We start from the raw sequence: 25285 nt of genomic DNA, 5'->3' as shown, positions 1-25285 counted from the left end.
CCTGCTGCTTCTTCCTTCTGTATTCCCGCCTCCCTTCCTCCAGCGGGTCCTTTTCGCATTTTTTTTTTTTTTTTTTTTTGAGATGGTGTTTTGCTCTTGTTGCCCAGGCTGGAGTGAAATGGCACGATCTTGGCTCACTGCAACCTCTGCCCCCTGGGTTCAAGCGATTCTCCTGGCTCAGCCTCCTGAGTAGCTGGCATTACAGGCATGCACCACCATGCCCGGCTAATTTTGTATTTTTAGTAGAGACAGAGTTTGTCCATGTTGTTCAGGCTGGTCTTGATCTCCTGACCTCAGGTGATCCACCTGCTTCGGCCTCGCAAACTGCTGGATTACAGGCGTAAGCCACCGCGCCCGGCCTGCATTGTTTCTCTGAGCCACGAAGTGGTCCTTCCAATGTGTTCTCTGTGCACCCCCAGTCCCTGTACACTCTACACCACTCAGCAGAAGCCTATTTTTCCCCACCAGACCAGAAGCCCCTTGAGAGCTGGGGCCTGCCTTTAAAGATGCAATGAAAGCGACCCTGCTCATCACTGCTAATAACCAACATAGTGAAGGAACCGCCCATGTGTTGTCCACTTTCTTTGCACTAAGGGCTTAATGTGGATCTGATCATTGTCTTGTTCATCGATGAATCCTGAGATCCCAGTATGCACAAGGCAGAGATTCGTGATTTCTTAAATATATTCAGTGTTCTTAGATATGATGCAATGGAGCAAAAGGTCACCCCTGGTTGTAAGAATCACAGGGGATTTTTTAAAATAACTTTTTTCTTATATTTTTCTATAGTTTAAAAACTTTCTGCTATTATATGTTACTAGTACATCAAAATAAAGGAAGTTCTGTGTAGAGAAAAGGTCCACTGAAGACATTAAAAACACAAGAGATATTCTGAGACCTAGCTGAGGTTTTTATAAGCCATGTTTTAAAAATGTTGTTACAGCTTTGTTTTTAAAGATGGAAATACTACCATCTGAGTAGAAGTTAAGTCAATACATAAAAAGAAAAGAAAAAGCTAGAATGGATACCAAACTGCACTACATTTTTCAAAGAAATATTTCTTGAGAAATTAAAACTTATCCCTTTTTTTCAGCTTCAATATAACAGGAAGAAATAATTTCAGAACGGACTTCCCTTTTTTCCCATAAATATATAAAAACCTTTACTTTGATGCCAAAACAGTTGGGGATATGAAAAGCATTTTGTGATCCAATCCTGCAAAACTGTCTTCACGGATTTCCTTGAATCCTCCCAGGCCAAATGCAAGAAGCCCTGCTGGGTAGAAACACCGAAACAGTGCAGCCAAACCTTGGCAGCTCAAAATCTAAAGAGAATTGAGCTCTGACAAATGGCAAAATGGTTATCCTGGACTGTTTGGCAATCCCCACCGATAATACATAAGTGAGAAAGCTTAAATATAAATTGTATCAAGAAACAAAACTCCATCTTATTCCTAAAGCCTAGCCTCAATTGTTTTCACTTATTCAGCTCACTTATCGTTAAAAGAACAGTATGTGCATTCCTGTTTGGTTCCTATAAGCTCTTCACCACACCTAAAGACAGGGGTGCGGCCCCTACAAGATAAGATATGCAAGGCTGCAAAGATTAAAACCTCCTAGAGAAAGACCCTTTCAGAAGGCTGAGGCAGTAGTAGTTTTAAAACAGGCCTCAAATTCTTCACCCCTCCTCCGGTTGACGGGTGAGGCTGGTCTATCTTTCCCAAATTGAATCTCTGCCAACCTGAGTGACTGGGTGGCTCACAGAGCACAGGGAAACTGACACTGTGTGACTGGAGACCAGGTCTAAGAGGGGACACAACTTCTGCCTCCTGCCCCAAGCTGCCCTATAAGCAAGCTGCCTTAAAGCCGCCATGCTGTGAGGAAGCTCAGGCGCCCATGTGGAAAGACCACATGGAGAAGCCCTGAACTCTCATGAACATAGCCTCCAGCTGCCCCAGGAACCTTCTCCCAGCTGGTCTGGCACCCTCTTCCCCAGCTGCCCCAAACCCCCTCCTCCAGCTGCCCCAGAGACCCTCTCCCCTAAGCTGCTCCAACTCTAGCCCCCATGGTCTGCAGCCTTAGACATACCCACTCAGGCCTTTCCTAAATCCTGACCCCACTGAAATCAGGAAAGGTATAAAATGAACGTTGCTGTTTTAAGCCATAAAGTTTCACGGTGATTTCTTACATAATAGATAACCAGCAGAGAAGCTATGCATGAGAAAATAAAACGAGATAATGAAAATGTGAAAACAAAAGAAAGACCTATTTCTGAGTCTAGCAGCTTCACAGAGAGCATGACAACAAAGATAAAAATGTCTGAAGGGCAGGAATTTAGGGTGGCTTACTTCCAAATCATAATGATGAGCTTAAGATTTCTTCCAATCTATTTATTTTACCAAGCAAATTCAAGAAACCTTAATATTTGAAACTGGTGGAGGCCAGTATGAAGTAATAGAAAACTGGAATAGAATCATTAGAGTACAAATAAGCATACAGTAAAAGTAATTTCTATCTGAGTGCTTCTAGGAAGGGTTTCTGCCTAACCTCTTTTCAGGAACAGCCAGAATTCACTTGTAATGAGACGCTCCAATTTAGATGCAATTCTTGCAATAAAAATCTTTAAAGATTTTGTCTTAAGGATGTGAAATTTCCCTATTTTCTTGTTGACCTTGTCGATGTGCTTAATAAACACTTCATATTTGAATGATATAATAATAAACCTCACCCAATACTGGTCAATTTTTCAGAAATTTGGGGGAAAAAACAACTGACATCTGAATTAATGAGGTTTTACAAAACCCAGCACACAAGCAGCTCTTGTCTAAAAGTTTGCATAAAACAAAGGCCCCTCTGTGATTATGTTCCCACAACAAAGTGCTACTTCCTAATTAAACCTACACATAAAATAAAGCACTGCTCCAAAAGGCAGCTTTATTTTCAATGCCATAGGGAACTTCCCTTTTTTACAAAACAGATCTTATCTTCTAAAAGACTATTACACAGTTTTACTCACAAATCGGACCCTCACTCCCACTGAAATGTTCTCCGGATTTAAAAGTTTTTTAAGGAAAATAGGAGATAACCGATTTATTTTCCTACTTCTTGGTCAAAAAAAAAAACACGTTAGGTAGCACCCAATTCTATCAGCCACTGCAAAAGCATGAAGGAAGTGTCAACACCCTGCTGGATTCATAGGGGAGAGGACCCTACTGAGCAGGCAAACAGAACAAAAGGGAAAGGGCTAGAATCTGAACACTCCCAACATCAGGAGGGAATTGCAAGAGCTCTTGCCAGTCTCCCCATAAAGTCAGAACAAAGGAAAACAATAATTGGAGACCAAAGACAAGGAGACAGCGTGGCATGGTGTAGAGGGAACCAGAGGTCCTGGTTTCCAGACCTAGCTTGAGCACCTGCAGCCGTAGACTCTGGGCAAGCCTGTGACCTGCTTACTCTGTGCCGCGATTTTTGTACCTGCAAAGAGGCGATCACTCGCATTCCAGAACTGCTGGGAAAAGCAGATGAAATAATACGGATGAGGAAAAAAATGCTATAACCCATATCTATAAATTCCTATATATGTACCTGTTAATAACATTCCTCTTTCAAAAGATGCTCAAAACAAAATTAACCATAAATTTGTCATATAAACCTCAAACATGATTGATATTCACTGTATTACTTCATTGGTATACATATGAAATGAACCTTTTTTCACTGAAAGCTCAAGTTATTACCCGCAACAGAAAAAGCACCAAAATGTCAGGCCTGAGGATTCTTAGGCAAATGATGGGTAAGCCATATAGAAACTATTAATGCAGCTTTAACAATTATTAATCATGAGTTTCAGTTACACTGGGAAGTGTTCATGCTATACAATTACATAAAACATTAGAACACAAATTTATATATCACATAATCTGTCTCAGCTGGAGGGTCAGAGTGGTGCAATGATGCAGAGCCCAGGCTCTTAAGCTTCAGTGAGTCCTACCCTTGAGCAAGCCTCTTAAACTCTCTAAGTCTCAGTTTCGTCATCTGTCAAAAGGGGATAATAACAGGAGCCAACTCACAGGCGATTATGAGAATTCAGTGACATAATCCTGATCAAGTGCATAGCACAATGTCTGGCACAGTAAGTATGTAATACATGATAGTATTGTCATAGCATTATTAAACGCATAGAATTGTAGGCAAATGACAAAGCAAATATCCCAAGGTATCAATTAGCGATTGTTACAGAGCGAAGAGATGATGTGTTTCTGCCTGTTTACACTTATCTTATCTTCCATTTTTCTATGATGATTCCATCTTAATTTCCTAATCAGAAAAAAGAGAATAATTATTGACTTACGAATTTCTCAAAATCTGCATAACTGCACTCCTTAATCCTGTTAGCTAACTGTAATTAGATTCTATTAAGGCCTTGTTTAACATTTCCCTTGGTGATATCTGAAGACCTTTGGGAACCTAAAGTAATTTGTGTATTAGAAATATGACAGAGGGAAAGAAAACTCATGTTTATTAAATGTGAGGAGTTTGTTAGGTACTCTACATCCTTCACGCTATCACATTTCACTTTGTATATATCACCCTACCACACTTCATGCATCTCCACCACATCACGCCACCAAAACCCAATAGTTAATACATAAATGGAACTGCTTCTGCATTTCCTCCATCCCTGTCCTGAAGGTCCCAGGACCAAGCTGGTGCCCTGATGCAGTCTCTCAGCTGAGAACCAAGAACACCTAGCCTGTAATGTATTAGACAGCAGTCCATGATTTCTCCAGGAGAATTCTAAAATTTGCATTTTCATTCCAAAGTTATTCTAAAAAACTTAATATGAGCATATTTAGGATGTGGCTGACCACCATAATAACAAAATCCTGCCCCAGGATGTCGAGGGCTGCTCTGTCTCTGTGTTTCTGTTGGTATACTGGTGCAAGTGACCACCTACTGAGAAGAAGTGTTTGTGCTGGTTGCTAAGCACCTGCCAGCCCAGCTTTGGATGCTGAGGCTGAGGCGCTGCAAACCGATGCTCCCTGACGGCGACACTAGTGGGAGGCTGGAGGGCTGGAGGAAGGCAGGACTTCTCCCCTGTCTACTTCCGGGTCCTATCGGCCTTGCCCAGCAGCAGCCCTCTGCCTTGGCTGTAGCAGCTAACTCCAGCCTCCAGCTTTCCAGGACCCCCAGAAGAGCATTCTGAAAGATAGGAGACTCTCTTTCCAGGCTCTAGGTGCTATAACCACACTCTCCTGCGTTGCTGCCTCCTCCACCATTACTATCCCCAAGTTACCTTCCTGCTCCCTCTCCCAGCTCTCCCACACTGTCAAACCAATTCCTCACACTAAATGTGTGCCTTTAAATGACTGGTGTGGCTTCCATATTCCTGACTGACCCTGGCTGACATAATACACCAAATATTTCACAGTGTATTAACTTTTTTAAGTTGTAGAAAAATATACATAACATAAAAACCACGACTTTAGCCATGTTTAAGTGTAGAATTCAGTGGCATTAAGTATATTCACACTATTGTGCAATCATCACTACCATCCATCTCCAGAACTTCCGAACCTAAACTCTGCACCCATTAAACAACAACTCCCCATTCTCTCTCCTCCACTCCGCTCCACTTTCTGTCTCTATGAACTGACTACTCCAGGTACTTCATCCAAATTGATTCATATAATATTTCTTCTTTTGTGTGTGGCTTATTTCACTTAGGGTAATGTTTCCAGGGTACATACATGCTGTGGTATGTGTCAAAATTTCATTCCTTTTTAAGGCTAAGATTCTACTGTATGCACATACCATGTTTTGACTATCCATTCACCTGTTGATGGTTGATGGACATATGGGTTGGTTCCACCTCCTGGCTACTGTGAATAATGCTGCTCTGAACACTGGCATCTGTTTGAGTCCCTACTTTTAATTCTTTACGGCATTCCCTAGTAGTGGAATTGCTGTAATTCTATGTTTATTTCTGAGGAACAACCATACTGGTTGTGTGTGTGTGTGTGTGTGTGTGTGTTTGAGAAGGAGTCTTGCTCTGTCGCCAGGCTGGAGTGCAGTGGCGTGATCTCAGCTCACTGCAACCTCCACCTCCCGGGTTCAAGCTATTCCCCTGCCTCAGCCTCCCAAGTAGCTGGGATTATAGGCATTGGCCACCACGCCCGGCTAATGTTTTGTATTTTAGTAGAGACGGGGTTTCACCATGTTGGCCAAGATGATCTCGATCTCCTGACCTCGTGATCCAACCTCCTTGGCCTCCCAAAGTGCTGGGATTACAGACATGAGCCACAGCGCCCGGCCAGAACAACCACACTGTTTTTCGTAACACTGTGCCATTTTACCTTTCCACCCACAGTGCACAGGGTTCCAATTTCTTCACATCCTCACCAACACTTATTATTTTCCAACTCTTTCAATATAGCAATCCTAATGGGTGTGAAGGGGTATCTTATTGTGGTTTGATTTTCATTTCCCTATTGAATAAGGACGACAAACATCTTTTCATCTCAACAGTTTATTAACTTTTAAAATAGTGGTTCTCAAACAGGAAATCTTTGTGTTCTTCTACTGAGAAATGCTATCGTAGGGAATAAATTTTCCTATAATTCGTGGAACCTATAGGATTTTGGACAATTATAAATGCAAGATTCATGAAATGTGCATGCTCTTTCAGAATAATTTCTTTTAAATTTCAAGTTGTCAAAAAAGATCACTGTTCAGTGGTAGTACTGATACATGAGATCCTAAACCACTTGGTGAGCAGCATTTTATTAATGGAGACCACAACATGTATGTTAATTTTGTATTTGTTAAAGTTGATGATTATTATGCTTTACTTTTCTTAAAAATACCACACACATGAAATTCCTATGAATTTTTTAAAAGTAAGATACTGCTAGATATCTGACAGTGTATCTTCCAAAATACTGTGAATCAATGAAAGAAGTGAATAGTAGACATTATTTTTAAAAAGCAAAGAAGTAAATCTCATTATTCGTCTTGTAATAAGTTACTAAAATAAACACTCAGTAGTTAAACCTTATGGCAAACCATACAACATTTATGGACTTCTGATAAGACTACTTTTTAATCTTTTCTTTAGTTTATCTTGCAGATAACCAAACCTAATACATAGAGGCTAAAAAAAAAAAAATGCTGTAATTCCGACAGCTGTCATCAATTAGAGAATCAGGAACAGGATCAATGTTAGCATTTGCCAACACAGAATGCAGCTAATTTGGTCATAAAACCTCAAGAGCTGATATTTACCAAGTTACACAAACACATTTATAATATTAAGTTTTACAACTCTTGATAAGACTAAGGTCTACCTGTAATTTTACTTTAGAAATCTATACTTTAGATTTTACATTTTTATAGTACTGAAACAAAGCAGTCAAAAGCTTTGTTCCTTGTCCTTTTCTATTCAGGCTGTGAACAAGAAAAGTCGGGGTGGGAGGGAGTTAAAAAAAATTTTAAAAAAAGCACAAGGCCAGGCACGGCAGCTCACACCTGTGATCCCAGCACTTTGGGAGGCCAAGGCGGGCGGATCAACTGAGGTTGGGAGTTCGAGGCCAGCCTGACCAACATGGAGAAACCCTGTCTCTACTAAAAATACAAAATTAGCCGGGCACGGTGGTGCATGCCTGTAATCCCAGCTACTCAGAAGTCTGAGGCAGGAGAATCGCTTGAACCCCGGGAGGCGGAGGTTGCAGTGAGCCGAGATCGTGCCATCGCCCTCCAGTTTGGGCAACAAGAGCGAAACTCCGTCTCAAAAAAAAAAAGAAGGAAAGAAAGAAAGCACTAGGCTGGGCGCGGTGGCTTACGCCTGTAATTCCAGCACTTTGGGAGGCCGAGGCAGGCAGAGGTCAGGAGTTCAAGGCCAGCCTGGGCAACATGATGAAACCACGTCTCTACTAAAAATACAAAAATAGCTGGGTACAGTGGCGTGCGCCTGTAGTCCCAGCTACTTGGGAGGCTGGGGTGGGAGAATCACTTGAACCTGGAAGGCAGAGGTTGCAGTGAGCCGAGATCACACCAATGCACTCCAGCCTGGGCAACAGAGTGAGGCACCATTTAAAAAAAAAAAAAAAGTACTGATCCATAATGCAATTATTGACTCAGTGCCTGAACTGTGCCAATGTCTAGGTGTGCAGAAGTGAATAAGACATCTCTCTGTAAATACTAACCAGGAAATGAAAGGGAAGAGAAAGAAAAGTAGGAGAAGACAGCTGTGGTCCCATCCCTCATGGAGTATATAGTCTAGAAAACAACCGGTAGTTGGCTAATGGCTAAGGAAACATGCAGATTTTGGCAAAGTAAAAAAAAGTCATCAGAAGGTGTAGCCACACTGTAGATCTGAATGTCAGTGAGATCAAAGAAACAACGGGGATATGGGAGAGAAAAAAGGAAGTAACTTTACAAGGAAGAAACTTGACTTTTAACACCCAGACATAATTCAAATTTAGCATCACTACTAGTGGGACAACCAGCCCTGGGTGCCTCCTGATGTGAGGCGAGAGGATGGCTGCTGATGTGGTCTTGTGAAAAATACTTAACTGGAATCTAATCAGGTCTCTAGAGCTGCATTTGGTGTATAGGAAATAGAGAGCACAGAAGAATATGTTAAATAAAACCATGAAGAAACAATCTGACAAATCCAGAATGTGGCATATTCTATAGGACAACTGGTCTAGTCTATTCATATATTCAATAGCATTTTTTTTAAGTGAAGGACAATTCAAATGAGAAGAGATTTGAGAAGCATAGCAATCCAATGCAACAAGTGGTCCTTACTGGATCCTGGTTTAAAAAAAAAAAAAAAAAAAAGCAGTAAAAGATACTAGTGGATAAATTGGGAAAATTGAATGTGGATGGGAAAAGAGTTATTAAGAAATTACTGTTAATTTTGCCCAAGGAGCCTGAAATGGCATGGTATCTAATCAGAACAAACGTCTTTATTTTTTGAAGACACAAACTGAAGGATTGGTAAAATGTTGTGATGACTGCAATTCACTGAAACGAACATGGTCCAGTGTTTTAAAATCCCCAAGTCTCAAGGGTGGGTATATGTGTATTCACTGTAATATGCTTTCTACATATTCAAAAGTGTTTGTAATAAAAAGGCTCAATAAATACATAAATCTGAGAAACGCTTGATCAGATATAAGCATAATGTGCTTTGTTTAAAAAAAAACAAAGAACAGCAGAATTTTTATACTGTGTAAATGGTAAAGAAACTTCTGAATACTAATTATTTTAAGTGATCTTATTTTAAAAGCCTACCCTAAAACGCTAAAAATTACCTAAGGCAGTCTATAACTATATGTCTATGGGTTTTTTGTTTGGTTTTTTTTTTTTTTGAGACGGAGTCTCGCTCTGTCGCCCAGGCTGGAGTGCAGTGGCAGGATCTCGGCTCACTGCAAGCTCCACCTCCTGGGTTCACGCCATTCTCCTGCCTCAGCCTCCCGAGTAGCTAGGACTACAGGCGCCCGCCACCATGCCCGGCTAATTTTTTTGTATTTTTTTTAGTAGAGACGGGATTTCACCATTAGCCAGGATGGTCTCGATCTCCTGACCTCGGACTCCCAAAGTGCTGGGATTACAGGCATGAGCCACCGCGGCTGGCCGTCTATGTTTATTTTTAAAAAATGCCTTAAACATCTAAAATGGAGACTGCCTTCTGGAATTCCTCAGACTAACTTAGTCCATCCCTTCAGGATGAAGTCAAGCATGACAAATTTCAAGACAAAGGATAGACTTACAGAGGTTTGAAATCTATATGTAAAATGTCCAGGTCTTAATTTGGCCAAACTCATATAATACCACATTCTTAATAATGAACACAGTTTTACTTTTTCCTTTAGAAAAAGGAAAATATGTTAGAAAGGTAATGGGAAAAACCAAAATCTTCCAGAGAACCATTCTTACCACTGAGATACACACAAAAGGCCAGGGTAAAAAAAGAAGCTCTTGGCTGGGCATGGTGCTCATGTCTCTAATCCCTGCACTTTGGGAAGCCAAGGCCGGTGGATCACCTGAGATCAGGAGTTCGAGACCACACGCCTGTAATCCCAGCTACTCAGGAGGCTGAGGCAGGAAAATCGCTTGAACTCGGGAGGCGGAGGTTGCAGTGAGCCAAGATCGAGCCACTGCACTGCACTCCAGCCTGGGTAATAAGAGTAAAACTCCGTCTCAAAAAAAAAAAAAAAAAAAAAAAGAAGCTCTTTTCTCTTTAAGGGGATTTGAAAATATTAAGGAGTATCACATTAATTCATGTCTTACACCTGAAAGCTATTAAAAGTGTTATTTTACTTTCATAATACTGTGAACCTGAACTTGGAAAATGTCTCCTGAGCTGCACATCTTGCTACCTTATTTGCTGTAATTATTACAGAACACAAGTTCCTTGCACATCAATATATGAAGTATCACCTTGTCTTCTTAAAATCTTGCACATTTGGCCAGGCCTGGTGGCTCACGCCTGTAATATCAGCACTTTGGGAGGCCAAGGTGGGCGGATCACGAGGTCAAGAGATGAGACCATCCTGGCCAACATGGTGAAACCCCGTCTACTAAAAACACAAAAAAATTAACCGGGCATGGCGACAGGAGCCTGTAGTCCCAGCTAATCGGGAGGCTGAGGAGGGAGAATCGCTTGAACCCGGGAGGCGGAAGTTGCAGTGTGCCGAGATCGCGCCACTGCACTCCAGCCTGGCGACAGAGTGAGACTTCGTCTCAAAAAATAAAAAATAAAAATAAAAAATAAAAAAAAAATCCTGCACATTTTAAAACTATCACTTAGTCAAAGAATTCTGATTGTCATTGAATCTCTATAATTCCTATTTAAATCCTACAATGCACATTACAATTACTTGTCTCTTTTAACCGATCTCATATTTTACATGAAATGTATGAGTTCTAACACAAGAGAAACTGAATGGAAATAAATAAGAATTAATGCGATGGCTTTTCTGAAAATTTTCGGTTTTCTCAAAACCGAACCAGGACAACAGCTCCAAAACACCTGCCATCTCTCTTTTTCATTCCTTCCACTCAGACTCCTTTTCTTTTCCTTTCCCAGGAACATCAGGGCAACTGGGGCTCATCTCATATTTCTCTCCATCCTCCTATGTGGCCCTTGAAGCAAGGTAAGAAGATGGAGGTGTGGCTGGAGCCAATCATACCTCCCCTTTCCCCACTCATGCTGAAGGCGCTGCTTAAGTTAGTATTGGGCAACTCCAGCTTACCTGGCCCAGACAAACTGCATCTGGCAGGGGAGACACAGTCAAGAGGTTTAACACTGTCTTGTTTTTTTTTTTCTTCTAGCCTTATATAATCCTTATACAATAACTTACGTAATGACATTAGCAAGACAGTAAGCTAAAAGTTAGGAAATACATGTGTTTTCCCCCTCTCCCTCCCCATGCATCTGTCAGCAGCCAGCAAACAGCCTGACATGATATCCTGGATGGATGAGTGTGCCCTGTTGACACAGCTTCAAAGAACATCAACCATATGGAAGCAATTTCACCCATCTCCCCAAAGACACCTGGGAATGATGAAAGTGACAAGAAATGGCCCCAGGGACTCCTTCTGTATACCACTTGCCTTCACCTGGTGGAAATAGTGAGACTAGAATGTAAATGTGTTCAGAAAGAAGCCAGACTTTCCCAAAAGTCATCAGAAGACCACAGTTCAGCAGCCCATAGACACTCTTCAATGGTTCTGGCCTCACCTACCTGTCTTAAGTCCAGAGTGATTGTGACCCAGTGATACTCTCTCCCATTCTGAATGCTGGGACTTTGCCACCAGTTATTGGTGCCATCTATGGCATGTGATATTGGATGGCGCTCTGTTAAAAGAAAATAAAAAACATGAATTCCTCTCGGCTGTTGCTTTAAATTTCTCAAGTTCTAAACCGTAATGCTAGTGGAAACAAAGAGCAGTGAAGGTGAACACAATGTTTATGGCTTCCTAACAGAAGTCTCAGTCCTCATTTCACAAAGTGTACATTCCCATGGGAATTTCAGAAATAAAGGCGCGACACTTGCCTCTGGGGTTTGCGCTGTTGCCATCACAGATCCGGCACTGTGGGTTTCGGACGGGCCGACCTGGCACATGCTCCACAAGTTTGCAGAACATCTCGGGCCCCTTCTCGCCACAGGTGGCATTGGTGCTGATGTGAGCATTGCTGGCAAGATTGAGAATGGCAGGAAACAGGCCTGAAAGTGAAAATTTACCAAATCAGCTGAGCCACTTGAAACCCAAAGAATGAGCTTACCCCATCCCACTTGGTAGGTGAATCAAAAGGAGATTGAAAGTCTATGTGCTGAATGAAGGAATCCTTACACAAACACAGGATACACAGCATGGTTTCATCTATATGAAATTCTGGGAGAAGCAAAATTTATCTACGGAGAAAAGTCAAAACATTGTTGCAGGGGGTGGGGATTGACTGTGAAAGGACAGAGGAACTTTCTAGGATAATATGTTCATATCTCCATAAAGCTTTGGGTTTCACAGGCAGATGCAATTGTGAAAAATCATAGAATGAGTACACCTAAGATTTGGGTAGATCTGTGTATCTTAGTACGTGCACATTCTACCTCAAAAAAAGAAAAAAGAATCATAAACAAATACCAATGTACATGCGGAAATATTTAGGAGTAAAGTCTACTTATGTCTCCAATTCACTTTGAAATGCATCACAAAGTAAGCTGGCTCCCAATGATATGCCATCTCAGACTAGTCAGAATGTCTATTATTAAAAAGTCAAAAAACAACAGATACTGGAGAAGCTGTGGAGAAAAGGAATGCTTATATACTGTTGGTGGGAGTGTAAATCAGTTCAGCCGCTGTGGAGATCATGCCACTGCACTCCAGCCTGGACAATAGAGCGAGGCTGAGTCTCAAAAAAAAAAAACAAACAAGGCGAGAGTATGGGTATTCACTGTACAATTCTTTCCACTTTTCTGATTGAAAATGTTTACAATAAAATGTTGTGAAACAGGCTTTAAGAGAAGTTTCAAATGATCCAATGCATATATTTATCAATGCAATTCAAACGCCTTTCACTTGAAAGAAAGGCATTTATTCTGTCCTCACTTTGGTCCAGTTGCCTCTGGTAGTATTTACAAGGTCTTTTCTATAATTATCTAGGATTTTTTTTGTCTCTCCTGTTTTCTTTGCTGAATAAAATTTTAGAACACAAAGATCTAGTTTTCAAAATGCTTTTCAAGTTATTATTGATCTTTGCCTTTGTACAGTTCCTTTGTCTAAGCTGATTTTATCTTTAAGCGGCCAAGATCAGTACCAGGTCCAAACTATTCAGGAAACAATTTCTGGGTGACTGTGAGAAAAGTACCTCCATTCGGTTCTTTGGAGATTTAACTTTATCTTGGTAAAAGGGGATAGCAGCAGTGAAGATTCTGTAAAGATCTAGAAACGATGGTGTACGCGATGCTGAAGACACATTCTCCAGGCATGGACACTGAGCTGAGAGCATACTACGAGGGTCTCAGCTTAATGGCATTTCTCTAACATACTACAACTTGATCTTAAAAGATCACAGAATATAATCTTTTCTTTGTAAAAACCATATAGAAATACCATTACTGAAATGTTTATTTTTCAGTGAAATTTAAAATAGCACAGTGTAATTTTAGTAACACAGAAGGAATTCATGGCTTCCATTGTTATTTTTTAGGCACTGCCTAATACGTTCAATGATCTTTTCCATTACAAATATTTTAAATTTTAAATTATCAAACAAAAATGGTTATTTTTCTAACACCTGCTACACTAAAAACCTTACCATGCATCTATTAAAAAAACACATTAGTCTTTCAAAAACTTTTTACATTAGTAAATTATTCGTAATTACTTCTATTTTGATAGAATTACTTCTATTTTGATAGAATTACTATTAGTAATTCTATCAAAATAGAAGGACCCCATTCTGTCAATAAGTCCTTACCCTCTCAAGATAAAATAGCTATTTAATATTTGTACTCTAAAGCATTATTCTTAATTTTGAAACATAACATGAACTTACATCATATATTATGTTTAATATATTTATTTTCATTTTCAACTCAAAGATGCTTATTTTTATCATATCCCTGTAAAGGGACTTCTTTTTTTTTAATATAAAATAAGAAAAAAAAAATGCTTTATGAGGAACCAGATGAGTCATTATGTTTAATCATGCAGCTCCCCAATTTATTATTTTCATCAATCAGTAGTTAGTTATATTTTATGTAATAATGTAGCTCCTACAGTAACACATACATTCTTATGTGTGGTACTTACCTGTAGCAGGGGCTGACGTTTATTCTATTTGGTACTAAGACAAATAATAATTTCCTCCATCCTTTATGACCATAATATTCTAGTATTCTGATTCAAATTTCTCTTATCAGCTAATCATTTTAAATAAAATATGCTTTTAAACTACAGCGTTTTGTCCAAACAGCTAAAATGACATTTTTTTGGTTCTGTATTACATACATGCATTTAGATTTACAGTACAATCAACTCTATCCATTCCCTTCACAAAGACTAGTCAAGCAAGAAAAAGAAACCAAGGTTACAAGAACTGACTTCACAATGCATTTCTCTATTAACAACAAATACTTCACCAGTTAACGAACGTTCCCACTTTCTCCTTATTCACCCCTACCAGTTGCAGGACATCAAAAGAACTCCCCACTACCTCCCAATCTGAGTAACTGCAGGGTCTTGTGTTATTGAGGAGGGGAGGGGGCCAGGGAGTCATGGGGGCACCACACGCTATGTATGCCGGAGTCTTTGCCCTGAGCCACTGAGAAAAAGCAGCTTGAACCTCATGAACATAAATTTAACTGTTTTTGGAGAATAATATCTCAGTTATAGTAATCAGCATCAGGTAGTTCTTTGCACTAGACAGGTTTCTTATCTGGCTGTTCTAAACATATTATTTATATATATATATATATATATATTTTTTTTTTTTTTTTTTTTTTTGAGACAGAGTCTCGCTTTGTTGCCCAGGCTGGAGTGCAGTGGCACGATCTTGGCTCACTGCAACTTCCGCCTCCTGGGTTCAAGCGATTCTCCTGCCTCGGCCTCCTGAGTAGCTGGGATTACACGTGCGCACCAACACACCCAGCTAATTTTTGTATTTTTAGTAGAGACGGGGTTTCACCATGTTGGTCAGGCTGGTCTTGAACGCCTGACCTCAAGTGATCCACCCACCTCGGCCTCCCAAAGTGCTGGGATTACAGGCGTGAGCCACTGCGCTTGGCCCTAAATATACTTTTAATAAAAAGGAAGATTGCTTTTTTATTGAAAGTATATTTAGAAGAAATATACTTCATTAGCATGTCTATGCAAGTAAAACCTTCAAATAATTAATTTCATAAAAATATTTGGGTTGTCTTTCACTAAAACTAAATCTTCCTTCTCAGATAAGCTAATATTTGGAAGAAAATCTTCACGAAAAATGACGTCTTACATATTATATTTACTCCCTTTTCACAGTTATAATCACTATCCTTTTGTTGCAAAGAACCACATCTGTTCGAAGACGAAAGAGGATGAAAGAAGGTTGGGGCCGGGTGCAATGGCTCACGCCTGTAATCCCAGCACTTTGGGAGGCCGAGGCAGGCGGATCACTTGAGGTCAGGAATGCGAGACCAGCCTGGCCATCATGGTGAAACTCCATCTCTACTAAAAATACAAAAAAGTTAGTGGGGCATGGTGGCGCACACCTGTAATCCCAGCTACTCGGGTGGCTGAGACAGGAGAATCACTTAAAAGTTGAGAAGCAGAGGTTGCAGTTAGCCGAGATCATGCCACTGCACTCCAGCCTGGGCAAAAGAGCGAGACTCTGTCTCAAAAAAAAAAAGCGGGGGTTGGGGGATGGGATTAGAAATGTGTACTAGAGCAAGCATGTTTTAAACAGAATTTTTTTTTTTTTTTTTTAGATGGGGTTTCGCTCTTTTTGCCCAGGCTGGTAAACAGAATTTTTTTTTAAAGTCCCTAAGGTTGCTGACTCATTGCAGACTACTGAAATAGTTCAATAAAGGGGAACTACATGACAATTGAGCAGGAGGTGAGACAGGAAATCAGAGAGTGAGAAGGAGCATTAGGATCAGGACAGTACCAAGAAGCTATGTTTGGTTTTACACATAAAAATCAAGGGTAGAACGAGGACTATAGCTATGTGGCGTAACACAGTTTTCCCACTACTTCATCAAGGGCTTAATAAATTAGTCTGCATGTTTTTTGTTGAGAAACGTTATTCATTTCAGTTACTGTTACTGCGATACTAATTTTTACTTTTTTTCTTCCACTCAGGACACACAATGGAATCATTCCTCTACTGTGGATTTAACCAGCAGCTAAAAAATTTATAAAGCCAAACTCCATCGAGCATGAAGTAAATTCCTTCTCATTCACTAGTAGTTATTGTTTTTAAACCCTTTCTGTACACTTGGCCTTTTGAAGTGCATTTCAGGATTGTATTAACCTACTGGAAGATTCCCTTATAAACATTAGGTGAAAAACGGCCACCAAGGTGGCAGACGACAATGTTACTACCATAATTACCACAGCTGAAACACTTCCAGATAGTTTAATAATTCATCTTTAGAGGTTTTTGGGTTTCTTCCCAGCAGGATATATCTTCTCTGTCTTAAAACCAAAGCATCTAAAATGTTGGCTAGGCCTGAGACTTGTTACAACAACTTCTTCACCAATATTTTTCCAATGATTCAGAAGCCAAGCATTCAAAGTCTTAATTCATTTGTGTGTAAGAGAAGTGTGAGGTTTTTTTTCCATTTTGGAAAAAAAAAGTTTCTGAGTTCTAGAAAATGTTGTATTTGCTTGATCCATACCCAAAATCAAGCTGATGTTCTGAAAAGAAAATGATTTGCAATTCTTAGCTACAGGATCTGAGGCAGTATTTCCAGATCATTTTTTTCCAGAATGAAACAAGAGAATATGAATATTTTATAGGGTTGAATAATCAGGGTGGCTTCTGGTGTTGGGAGTTTTTATTTTGAAAAACAAAGCTACTTATTCAATCCATGGAGAAATTTGGAAAAGTAGGAATTTAAGTTTCTAAATTTCTCAATCTAAATTGAGAAATTTGTGATCTTTAAAAAACATTCAAATCCATTTTGTTTTCCATTTATATTACTCTTTTTTCTTCTTTTCTTTTTTTTTTTTTTGAGACAGAGTCTCACTCTGTCGCCCAGGCTGGAGTGCAGTGGCGCGATCTCCGCTCACTGCAAGCTCCACCTCCCCGGTTCACACCATTCTCCTGCCTCAGCCTCTGGAGTAGCTGAGACTATAGGCACCCGCCACCAAGCCCGTCTAATTTTTCGTATTTTTAGTAGAGACAGGGTTTCACCATGTTAGCCAGGATGGTCTCGATCTCCTGACCTCCTGATCCGCTCTCCTCAGCCTCCCAAAGTGCTGGGATTACAGGCATGAGCCACTACGCCCAGCCTATCTTACCCTTAATCTTACCCATTTGCCCAAGTGAATATCTATAATTTGATCAGAGAAGTCTGGTATTAGAAAGAAGCTACCCTGTTAATCAGCATTTTCTTTGAAACCTGGTAGTCACCTGACTAAGCAATAAAAACAGCACCTCTAACAACTACAAATAGCATGATTTAGTGAAAAATCCTGGAACTATTTAATAGTATTCCAGGATAATAATATCAAGGTATTCTAATAACATAGTATTCCAGGTTAATAAGATTAAGGTATTGTAATGACATGAATTTTAGGAGGGTGGCTGGATTCCTATTCAGTAACATATCTATGATTTACACATATGCGTCAGAAAAAGCGGCTGAGAATGAATGTTTGATTAAGGTCAATAAACTTTTAACAAGCACCTCTTAGGTGTGCAGCACTGTGCCAGGCACCTCCCAGGGAACTATGATGAATGACTGAGCTTTTCCTGACCCCAGAGTTCTCACAACCAAGAAGGAAAGAGAAGCTTCTTCTCACCGATGTGGATAAACATAACATTAAAACTGCAGCAATATTTGAAAACAGATTTGAGGAGATATTCTAGAGCAAGAGAAATGATCAGGCATCATCTAGGCAGAAACAGAAGGGCATGCATTCAGACAGGAACAGATATAACGTCTTTCATTGACTCCTCTCCATGCTCTTTAGATCCATTTCAATTTCCTTCCCTCTGTACCTTTCATAGATCCATTCACGCCCTATTCATCCTTCCAGCCAAGTCCAGATCTTTCCTGAACCCCGGGCGAATGTCTTCGGTTCTACCTCAGCTCAGCATGCCCCACTGCGCTTAACATTCATACAGAGATCATGAATTTACTGACCTGTCTCTCCCCAGTTCTTCTCCCCCACTATCCTCTTCCAAAAAATAAAAACAAAAACGGCCCTAGGACAGCATCTGGCTCGCATGAATGCCAATAATGCCTGAGTGGAAGAATGAGTAAGCGAAGGAAGGAGATCCCTCTGCCTCTCCCTCAGGGACCACGCAGGCGCACGGGACCCAGCACCTAAAATCTAGACTCAGCCTGCTGCCGACTCTGTGTCTTTGGGCAAGTCAAATTCTCAGCCTCGATTTCCTCAGCTATTAAATGAGTATCTCTATGAGTCCTTTTTTCCTGAGATGCTGTGACTCTTAATTTTACCTTAGTAAACTACCAGCTAAATTTGCCCACCACGATCTCTCTCTCTATTTAGAAAATGAAGTGAGAAAAACTTTTCTCCATTCATTGTGTGCAAAGGTGGAGAGAAATAATTTGGTAATTCTTTGAACTTCTTGGACAAAAGAAGCAAATAGAAATAGAGAGAAGAATTATTATTCTTTGCTTCTTTGTGCGTCAGACTGAAGTTGACCCTTTCATCTAAAAAAAGAAAGGTCTATAAAATGTCCTGTAATGACTTCAGAAAGATGACAAAAATGTCATAATGAGTGGGAGTTTTGCTAGCAGTAACAAGTCCTGGTTGAGGTATTGCAGGTAAAATTAAAGGTCATCAAGTCTTTAAATCTATCCCTTCATAGGTTAACCTTCCAATTCTTAAGAATCAGATTTTATCACTACCTTCCAGAATAGGAATGGATGAATAAGGGGTGGAGCACTGGCAGGAAAGTTGCTCCTGCACAACTTCCACCATAAGATGAGTTGGAAGAGAAACAGATGATGCTCCATGCCATCTTGGCTCAGGAAGCCAGAGGATCCTGGAGGATGGCTTTGCTTCCAGCCGATGCCCATGGCAACAGCTCTTCCTTCCCCTGGCCCACTCCCCAGGATGTGAGTAAACCTACATCATGCGGAATTATTTTAAGACAGTAAATTCTATATAAATATAGCATATTGAGTGTCTAACCTGTGTGTCCAGGTTAATTCTAATTATGTATTTTATAACAACTCTGTTGGAATCCAAACTCCGAAATCGCTAGTGCCTAGGAAAGACGGCATTGATAAAGAGGAAGAACACAGGCTTCAAGTCAGGCAGCCCCCAGTGTGAATTCCAGGTCTACTGGCTGCCATCAGTGTGGCCTTGGCTGAGGGCTTCACCTCCCAGTCTCTCTGTATGAACGATGAGAAGCACGGCACCCAGCCATTTTTGTGAGCAATCAATGAGATCATGTAGGTAAAGGGTTTCATACAATGTATTAAGATCTCAACAAACAGCTGCTCTTATTATTTTCATATTATCAGGGGGTATCACTAAGTTTCCTCAAATATAATTAGACTTTCATGATCATAGCTCATATATTTGAATCTCTGTTTCTCTTAAGTTTTAGAAGAAGAAGTGGGTTGGCCTTTAGGGGCCACTGGGTATGAAAAGCACGTACCTTGAAATAGGAGAAACACTCTTAGCCCAGAAAAATGTGCATGGTGGGAGGCCTAAAGGAAAGGCTGACCTCAGCTCAGCTCAGGGGCTCGTCAAGGCATGGCCTCATAGCACGATTTGCCCATTCCCCCTTCCCTTCCTCCCTTCCTCTCCTCCTTCCTCCCTGCCTTTTTCTCATTTTATCTTATTGATCTTGCTGCCGTTGGCTTTGCAACACTGAGTACTTGTGCCCCTGTAAGTTAACTGCATATTTGTAAATCACAATCTTTTAATTGTCACGTAAGCCGACAAGGGAAGGCATCTCAGGAGGTAACACTGAACGGGTTATGTAAAAAATGAGAAGGAACTAGCCATGCACGGGTAGCACTGAATTTTAACATACTTGGCTTTCTTTCTAACTTTTTTTGTTTTAAAAAATTATTTATTATTATTATTATTTTATTTTTTGGAGATAGGTTTTTATTCTGTTGCTCAGGCTGGAGTGCAGTGGTGCAATCACAGTTCACTGCCACCTCGAACTCCCATGCTCAAGCTATCCTCCCACCTCAGCCTCCCGAGTACCTGGGGCTAGGGTGCACGCCACCATGCCTGGCTGATTTTATTTATTTATTTTTCTGGTAGAGAGAGTCTCTCAATGTTGACCAGGCTGCTCGGACTCCTGGCCCCAAAAAATCCTTCCATCTCAGCCTCCCAAACTGCTGAGATTACAGGTGTGAGCCACAGTGCCTGCTGTCTAATATATTCTTTATGCATTTAAAAATATGTCAAGAGGCTGGACACGGAGGCTCAGGTCTGTAATCCCAGCTTCAGGGGAGGCTGAGGCAAGAGGATCGCTTGAGCCTAGGAGCTCGAGGTTGCAGAGCTGTGATTTCGCCACTGCACTCCAGCCTGGGAGACAGTGAGACTTTGTCTCTAAAAGAAACAGCAACAAAAACCATGCTGAGAATAGGTCCACAGGCTCTGCCAAAGGGATTAATTGGGACCATAAAGGTAAAGAATCCTGCTGGGGGCCAGGGTGGTGGCTCACTCCTGTAATCTCAGCACTTTCGGAGGCCAAGGCAGGCGAATCACTTGAGGTCAGGAATTCGAGACCACCATCAGGAGATGATGGTGAACCTCATCTCTACTAAAAATACAAAAAATTAGTCAGGCATGGTGGAGCGCCTGTAGTCCCAGCTACTCAGGAGGTTGAGGCAGGAGAATCACTTGAACCCGGGAGGCGGACATTGCAGTGAGCCGAGATCGCGCCACTGCACTCCAGCCTGGGCAAAAAACAAAACAAAACAAAACAAAATAAACCCTGGTAGGGAAGGTGCAAGGAGTTCAGAGCAGAGGAAGAATTCCACTTGATGGTGAGGTGACTGCTAGTTTCCTTGCCCTACCTTCTCTTCCAGGATCCCATGCATCTCAGGAACAAGGCAGCCAGGAGGCCCATGACCTTTCACCCACATGGATTGTGAAGGTGAGTGGGAGGGGCTCAAGCCAGGCCAAGAGCTCAGGAGAAGGCCCAGTGACCTGGGGTGGGCCTGGCAGCAGCTGCCTCCAGCCCCGGTCCTCAATGCACCCCCTGTTGCCTGAGCGAGGTTTTATTTCTCCTGGGGAATAAAATCACCCTCTTCGAACATAATTATTATTTGATTTCTTGCATTTGATGCTCCAGCATGTTTTCAGGGACATGTTCTCTGTGAATGCTGAGGGCTGTGAACACATAGGAAAGGTGTGAGGGGTGGAGATAGGGGAAGGATTAAACTGAAATGATTTGGAGCAATGCATCCCCAACAGGTTCAGGGGGCTGTTTACAAGCTGTGGCAAAATTCATCTTCGCTCAAACCTTTTATTTCCCCAGAAAACAATACAAATATAGCCATGTGTCATAAAGTAGGTGTGTTTGAAAATTAAGTATACATGGACATGCGTTCCCAGTACTACATAGTTCCAAGAGGCCTCGGCTCCACTTCTGAGCCATCAGCAAGTAGCAATGGCACCCTACAATAAGTGCTTCCTTATTCCCGATCCTCTCCCCTGGGAAACCTGCCACCAAACATATTCCTGTAACAGGAGTCCCCTGCTTAAACAAATTCTGTTTCCAGTTATTTGTTATGTTAAAAATTATTTTAAACTACTACTAAATGAACTCATTTTGTGTCTCAAAGACCAGTATTCTCAGTATGTTTAAATACTAAAAAATCAAAGCTAAGGCTTAAATATGTGAAATACATCAAAGTCTTGCCTGCTTAATGTAAAACGGGACTCTCATTTCCAAAGAGAACTATTTAAAATAACCAGTAGTTATTTTATGACTCTAATAAAGAGATCTCTAACACCTGGGAGTATTTTTTTTAAGGAAGGTGACTTGAGTTACTCTAAGCAGGGAGCTCTTTCAGCTTGATGCAGAAACACTAAGGGGAGAATAGCCCCCCTTCTTCAAAAGCAAATTCTTGGTTTTTGGACTAAACCAAAGTAATCATTGATGGCTGTTAGTAAAAGAAAAGCTTTAAGATATTCTAGCGATTCCACCAGGCAAGCACCAAAGCCCTTTCCAGCACAGGACAAGAAAATATGTGGGTGGTGAGAAAGAAAGACAGGGAGAGACACTGAAAGAAAGAAAAAGAACAGAGAGAGAGAAAAAGAGAGAGAAGGAAGGGAGGGAGAGAGGGAGGGAGGGAGGGAATAAAGACCCCATACAAACAGTGAGAGAAAAGTCAAATCCAAACTCCTGGGAGTCTGGCATTTAACACAGTTGATTTCTTTTCCCCCCTCATGTGGGAAGATGAAGAGAAGTTTAATCAGAAAACAAGAGGGGGTGGTAAGCAGAAGGATTTAGCAGGGTTTTGTTAAGAGTTCCATTTCCCTAGCAATGTGCTCAAGGTGTCCTTGAAAAAGACAGAGGTTTTGATTATAAGAGAAACACTGGTATGAACAAGTTAGGCACAAATATTTTCTGCAGAAAAACAGTGCGTTATCAGTATCCGCCTACTCCTTTCACAATGGTTCATTTAAATGCTCATATTCAATGACACTGTGATTTTTCATTTAGTATACAAGTTTAGTTGCAGAGAAAAGAACTTTAATTCATTCATCATGAAGCAGTTTTTTGTTTCCAAGGACAACAATTTAAATGTTCTACCTGATTAAAATTATTATTGCACTTAGGCAAAACATAATAGCACCACAATATGCAATGTATTTAAAATTTCATATCATTCCCATTGTCCTGAGAAGTCATTGTACCTCTCTCCTAAATCCTTACAGGTGAAAAATAAAAAAGCAAACGGAGCCTTTAAGTTGAATAATGACAACAGTGATGGAATAAAATGCAGCTATATTAAATTTTGCTTATATCATTTATGACACTTGCAATATTTATATCCCTTATTTAAATACTTAAAACACCAGTTTTCTAACCAGCCCAAACACTTCCAAAGGCCATGAACTTTTCTACAAAACCCTGAAGGTCTTAGTTATTTCTTCCCCTTTCTTTTGCCACTTCTGCACTTGATTGTACAGATTTTACTTGCTTATGCTTTAAAACTTTAGCATCCTTGTTTCACTATCCTGGGGCATGTGCTGAGGACCATTTCATGAGTTTGTGACCTGCACAATCACTTTTGGTTTAGTGCTATGCTGAAACTGTCTTGAAATGTTTAATAATTTAAAGAAAGAGTCCCACATTTTCACTTTGCACGGGGTCCTCAATTTACATGACTGGTCCTGCATGTGCCTAGTGGTAGCTGCAATAAGAAATTGTCCTTAAAAATGTCCAGTGACCAGTACCTCTGATCAAATCATTTGGCACTTGAGATGTCAAACGCATCACCATCTCTAACAGAACACCAGCACGAAGACCCCAAGGTGGCTGGATCCACAGGATTAGAGCTACTTTTATTCCAGTACATATCTAGAGGGCCATCTTACAGACAAAGAAATCATTTGAGTTATGTTTTACCTTATGCACCAATGGTAGACAAATATATTTAACAACAAAACACTCTGATCACAGGTGCACAGAGTTAAATTATTTTGGTGTCATTCTCACTGGGATTGATAACACTATATTTTCTCAGTTCTAGTACCATTTTTCCCCTGAAATGAAGCCACCTCTTTATAAACACATATACTTTAAACCTGGTAGTTTTTCTCTTTTTCAAAAGGCTATTCCTAGATTAAGGCTGTAAATAACAAGAATTGTCTTCATTGTCTCCAATTCTTTGCCTCACATTCTCTCTTCACTCAATTCCAACTGAGAAGCTGTTCCTTTAAATCACTAAGAATGCCGGCCGGGCGCGGTGGCTCATGCCAGCACTTTGGGAGGCTGAGGCAGGTGGATCACGAGGTCAGGAGATCGAGACCATCCTGGCTAACATGGTGAAACCCCATTTCTACTAAAAATACAAAAAATTAGCCAGGCGTGGTGGCATGCACCTGTAGTCCCCGCTACTCAGAAAGCTGAGGCAGGAGAATCACTTGAAACCAGGAGGTGGAGGCTGCAGTGAGCTGGGATCGGGCCACTGCACTCCAGCCTGGCAACAGAGCAAGACTCTGTCTCGGAAAAAAAAAACAAAGAATGCCCTTTGCAAGGTCTCCATAGCTTCCATCTTGGCGAACCCAACAAGCAGTTTACTTTCAGTGCACTTGAACTTGCAGCAGCTTTTGTCAAAAATGATCTTTCTCTCTTTCTTAAACCCTGTTTCTTTTGGTCTCCACACTACATATATCATGCTACATACATACATCATACATCATACTACAGACTCGCGGTTTCCCTCAAGCGACTTCTCAGTCTCTTCTGCTGGCCATCCCAAAGGTCTCCATGTGAACCGATTTCCTGTGGTGGCAGCACATGCTCATTCCCCGCACAGGCGCAATCACATAGGGAAAACCTGGGAAGGAGTATATTTTCCCAAAAAGCGGTCTTTAAAAATGACGCAAGCAACATAAAGTACACTGAATTGAGGAGCAGAGACCTGGGTTTTCCATCCTGTGTACGTGACACTTCCTTGTTCAATATTTTAAATCCTGACTTAGATAATGGTATTAAAAAGGCGTCAAATGGCGGGGCACGGTGGCTCACGCCTGTAATCCCAGCACTTTGGGAGGCCAAGGCGGGCGGATCACGAGGTCAGGAGATCAAGACCATCCTGGCTAACACGGTGAAACCCCGTCTCTACTAAAAATACAAAAAACTAGCCGGGCATGGTGGCGGGCACCTGTGGTCCCAGCTACTCGGGAGGCTGAGGCAGGAGAATGGTGTGAACCCGGGAGGTGGAGCTTGCAGTGATCCGAGATCGCGCCACTGCACTCCGGCCTGGGTGACAAAGCGAGACTTGGTAAAAAAAAAAAAGGCATCAAATGTGTGAAAAGTACATGGAATTAGGGGAATCTCAAGAGTGGCCAAAATAAAACCAGAGTAAGTTTAGTAGGGATCAATG

At 41.0% G+C, this 25285-nt stretch overlaps 1 protein-coding gene across 2 annotated transcripts in view; it reads right to left on the bottom strand.

The window, feature by feature from the left end:
- The window catches only part of LAMA1 (laminin subunit alpha 1), a 180859-nt gene that overhangs the window by 126473 nt on the left and 29101 nt on the right, over window positions 1–25285 (bottom strand). For both annotated transcript variants that reach the window (XM_054461177.2, XM_054461178.2), the window contains exons 2-3: window positions 12068–12238; window positions 11756–11868 (exon numbers count right to left, since the gene is read on the bottom strand). In XM_054461177.2, the coding sequence (XP_054317152.2) occupies window positions 11756–11868; window positions 12068–12238 (284 nt within the window). The remainder of the gene's footprint in view (window positions 1–11755; window positions 11869–12067; window positions 12239–25285) is intronic.

This window comes from Pongo pygmaeus, chromosome 17, assembly GCF_028885625.2.
Source record: "Pongo pygmaeus isolate AG05252 chromosome 17, NHGRI_mPonPyg2-v2.0_pri, whole genome shotgun sequence".
Classification (NCBI taxonomy): domain Eukaryota; kingdom Metazoa; phylum Chordata; class Mammalia; order Primates; family Hominidae; genus Pongo; species Pongo pygmaeus.
This window is presented reverse-complemented; position numbering and strand designations above follow the sequence as displayed.